General features: G+C 54.2%; 2 protein-coding genes across 2 annotated transcripts; both read right to left on the minus strand.

Moving 5' to 3' along the window:
* Nucleotides 1-636: 636 nt before the first annotated feature.
* Nucleotides 637-1,599, minus strand: LOC114689369 (chromatin target of PRMT1 protein-like). The gene is given in 2 exon segments (XM_037201861.1): nt 637-1,014; nt 1,016-1,599. Coding segments are annotated over 2 exon segments (693 nt in total). The 5' UTR covers nt 1,574-1,599; the 3' UTR covers nt 637-879.
* A 1,199-nt stretch (nt 1,600-2,798) lies between these two features.
* On the minus strand, nt 2,799-4,332 carry LOC114689367 (chromatin target of PRMT1 protein-like). Its single transcript, XM_037201860.1, is given in 2 exon segments — nt 2,799-3,243; nt 3,245-4,332. Coding segments are annotated over 2 exon segments (690 nt in total). The 5' UTR covers nt 3,691-4,332; the 3' UTR covers nt 2,799-2,999.
* Between the last annotated feature and the right edge of the window lie 367 nt (nt 4,333-4,699).

Consider the following 4,699-nt stretch of genomic DNA (forward strand, 5'->3'; position numbering starts at 1 on the left):
CTCTCCAGCGCTAGGAGGAAAGGCGTGTGCCATACCACCTGGCCCCTACGTTTAATATACTGGCTGGCTGTGTCCACTCATCCTGGACCAAGCTTTAATTGATACACAGGAATACCACCACATTTCTGCCCCACCGCCAACCCCACCCACCCAACCCGAACACACTCCCCAACCAACACACATGCACACAAACACACACACACACACACACACACACACACACACATTTATTTATTTATTTATTTATTTATTTATTTATTTATTTATTTATTTATGGGGAGGGAAGTAACAAAAGATTAATCCACTGGCTAGCTGTGTCCGCTGATCCTCGGCGAAGCTTTTATTGATATACAGTATATCACCACATTTCTGCCCCACCGCCAACCCCACTCTCCAAAACGCGAACCCACTCCCCAACCAACTCACACACACACACACACACACACACACACACACACACACACATTTATTTATTTATTTGTTTGTTTTTTTGTTTGTTTATTTATGGGTTGGAGATTAACAAAAGTTTAATCCACTGCCTGGCTGTGTCCTCTGATCCTCGGCCAAGCTTTTATTGATACACAGTATATCACCACATTTCTGCCCCACACAACCCCAACCCCCAAAACCCCGAACCCACACCCCAACCAACATATTTTCATTTTTTAGGGGGAGGAGATAACAAAAGTAGTCCACAACCAAAATGCAAGAAAAACCATTTATTGTGAGCGTATACAACATGTACTGTCAAGCATTACATCAAAGAAACGCGCCAGTTGTGACAGTTCCTCCCAGCAGCTGTCCGGTTTCTCCTCCTGTTTCCTCCTGGTGATTTTGGCAGAGATGTGGTGACTTGTACAAGAGTCCAAGAGGCGGGCTTCAGTCACAGGTCTCAGGAGCCGCCTCTGCCATGTAGGCATCCAATTCAGCATCCAGGGCCGCCTTGGTTTGCGACATGTATGCATCCAGTTCGGCGTCCAGCTGCTCCTTGGTCAGTCCTGGCGAGCGAGGGCACCTCTCCTCGGCCGCGTCCCCGCCCACCGCCACGTCCTCGAGCTCCAAAAGCCCCTCTTCCACGACCAAACATGGCCCGACCTGGGGGTGGCATCCTGCCCCCGGGCGGGGCCCTGGCGGCAGGTCCCCCACCTAGTCCTCCTCCTCCTTGGGGCACATCTGTCTCGGCGATAGCTGCGCCTCTTCCTCCTTTCGCTCTCCTGGCAAGGGCACCCATGGGACCTCCTAAACGGACTTGGATGCTCCTCTCACTCGGGCGCCCCTCGAAGCCCTGCCTAGGATTTAACGCTGCCTGGACAGAGGGTCTCCTCTCCATCTGCAGGGCCAGTCTTCTGTTTCTGGCACTGCCCAGCTGCTGCTGCCGCCTCTTCGAGGCCCGGACGTTGGCCGCCATCGGCTGTGGCAGTCTGTTTCTCCGCCATTGAGCAAAACGCTCATTGAGAGACATCTTGGTGGTGCCTCTGAGCACAACTCTGCGCACTGGCCCTGCGGGCCTCTTCAGATCCTGAGAATCCAGGGAGGTTAGCTGCCCGGCGGTTACGAGGCGAAGCTCTCTCATCGTGGCTTGGCTCTCTAGATGGGCCGGCCCTCTCCTGACTTTCGTCTGTGCCACTAAAGCTGGCACGGCCAACCCGACGCCGCCTGCTCTCTAAAGCAAAGTCCCAGGAGGGTGGGTGCAGAGTCCGGCCTCCTGCAGCACCCGCACAGGCGAGCGGCTTTGGCGGCTTTCTCGGGAACTGGTGCCCCAAAAGTCCGATCAAAGAGGGCGCTCAGGTCCTAACTGGTCTTAATAAGAACCCGGGGCCAGATATCTGGGGTGAACACCCAAGGGTCAGAGAGACAGAGGACCAAGCCCCAGCCACTTCTCACCTACTGCACCAGTCCTCCGACTCGACGCCTGGGAGTCCTCAGTCCAAAAGGCCTGCAGTTCCTGTCTCCTCCCGCCTTTTATACCCTTCTGAGCCACGTCACTTCCTCCTTCGAGCTGGGCGTGGTGATCACGTGACGCCCAAGGACTAGGATTAAGGGTGTGCCACCACCCTGGGGCGCTGTTACTCTCCTACACTGAGACCATCCCCTGTGGTCCAGGGTGGCTTCGAACCCTCTCTCCAGCGCTAGGAGGAAAGGCGTGTGCCATACCACCTGGCCCCTACCTTTAATATACTGGCTGGCTGTGTCCACTCATCCTGGACCAAGCTTTAATTGATACACAGGATACCACCACATTTCTGCCCACCCGCCAACCCCACCCACCCAACCCGATCACACTCCCCAACCAACACACATGCACACAAACACACACACACACACACACACACACACACACACATTTATTTATTTATTTATTTATTTATTTATTTATTTATTTATTTATTTATGGGGAGGGAAGTAACAAAAGATTAATCCACTGGCTAGCTGTGTCCGCTGATCCTCGGCGAAGCTTTTATTGATATACAGTATATCACCACATTTCTGCCCCACCGCCAACCCCACTCTCCAAAACGCGAACCCGCTCCCCAACCAACTCACACACACACACACACACACACACACACACACACACACACATTTATTTATTTATTTATTTGTTTTTTTTAGTTTGTTTATTTATGGGTTGGAGATTAACAAAAGTTTAATCCACTGCCTGGCTGTGTCCTCTGATCCTCGGCCAAGCTTTTATTGATACACAGTATATCACCACATTTCTGCCGCACACAACCCCAACCCCCAAAACCCCGAACCCACACCCCAACCAACATATTTTCATTATTTAGGGGGAGGAGATAACAAAAGTAGTCCACAACCAAAATGCAAGAAAAACCATTTATTGTGAGCGTATACAACATGTACTGTCAAGCATTACATCAAAGAAACGCGCCAGTTGTGACAGTTCCTCCCAGCAGCTGTCCGGTTTCTCCTCCTGTTTCCTCCTGGTGATTTTGGCAGAGATGTGGTGACTTGTACAAGAGTCCAAGAGGCGGGCTTCAGTCACAGGTCTCAGGAGCCGCCTCTGCCATGTAGGCATCCAATTCAGCATCCAGGGCCGCCTTGGTTTGCGACATGTATGCATCCAGTTCGGCGTCCAGCTGCTCCTTGGTCAGTCCTGGGCGAGCGAGGGCACCTCTCCCTCGGCCGCGTCCCCGCCCACCGCCACGTCCTCGAGCTCCAAAAGCCCCTCTTCCACGACCAAACATGGCCCGACCTGGGGGTGGCATCCTGCCCCGGGCGGGCCCTGGCGGCAGGTCCCCCACCTAGTCCTCCTCCTTGGGGCACATCTGTCTCGGCGATAGCTGCGCCTCTTCCTCCTTTCGCTCCCCTGGCAAGGGCACCCATGGGACCTCCTAAACGGACTTGGATGCTCCTCTCACTCGGGCGCCCCTCGAAGCCCTGCCTAGGATTTAACGCTGCCTGGACAGAGGGTCTCCTCTCCATCTGCAGGGCCAGTCTTCTGTTTCTGGCACTGCCCAGCTGCTGCTGCCGCCTCTTCGAGGCCCGGACGTTGGCCGCCATCGGCTGTGGCAGTCTGTTCTTCCGCCATTGAGCAAAACGCTCATTGAGAGACATCTTGGTGGTGCCTCTGAGCACAACTCTGCGCACTGGCCCTGCGGGCCTCTTCAGATCCTGAGAATCCAGGGAGGTTAGCTGCCCGGCGGTTACGAGGCGAAGCTCTCTCATCGTGGCTTGGCTCTCTAGAGCGCCCGGCCCTCTCTTGCCTTTCGTCTGTGCCACCAAAGCTGGCACGGACAACCCCGCCGCCGCCTGCTCTCTAAAGCAAAGTCCCAGGAGGGTGGGTGCAGAGTCCGGCCTCCTGCAGCACCCGCACAGGCGAGCGGCTTTGGTGGCTTTCTCGAGAACTGCTGCCCCAAAAGTCCGATCAAAGAGGGCGCTCCGATCCTAACTGGTCTTAATAAGAACCCGGGGCCAGATATCTGGGGTGAACACCCAAGGGTCAGAGAGACAGAGGCCCAAGCCCCAGCCACTTCTCACCTACTGCACCAGTCCTCCGACTCGACGCCTGGGAGTCCTCAGTCCAAAAGGCCTGCAGTTCCTGTCTCCTCCCGCCTTTTATACCCTTCTGGGCCACGTCACTTCCTCCTTCGAGCTGGGCGTGGTGATCACGTGACGCCCAAGGACTAGGATTAAGGGTGTGCCACCACCCTGGGGCGCTGTTACTCTCCTACACTGAGACCATCCCCTGTGGTCCAGGGTGGCTTCGAACCCTCTCTCCAGCGCTAGGAGGAAAGGCGTGTGCCATACCACCTGGCCCCTACCTTTAATATACTGGCTGGCTGTGTCCACTCATCCTGGACCAAGCTTTAATTGATACACAGGAATACCACCACATTTCTGCCCCACCGCCAACCCCACCCCACCCAACCCCGATCACACTCCCCAACCAACACACATGCACACAAACACACACACACACACACACACACACACACACACACATTTATTTATTTATTTATTTATTTATTTATTTATTTATTTATTTATGGGGAGGGAAGTAACAAAAGATTAATCCACTGGCTAGCTGTGTCCGCTGATCCTCGGCGAAGCTTTTATTGATATACAGTATATCACCACATTTCTGCCCCACCGCCAACCCCACTCTCCAAAACGCGAACCCGCTCCCCAACCAACTCACACACACACACACACACACACACACACACACACACAC

Source organism: Peromyscus leucopus, unplaced genomic scaffold (assembly GCF_004664715.2).
Source record: "Peromyscus leucopus breed LL Stock unplaced genomic scaffold, UCI_PerLeu_2.1 scaffold_1706, whole genome shotgun sequence".
NCBI lineage: Eukaryota > Metazoa > Chordata > Mammalia > Rodentia > Cricetidae > Peromyscus > Peromyscus leucopus.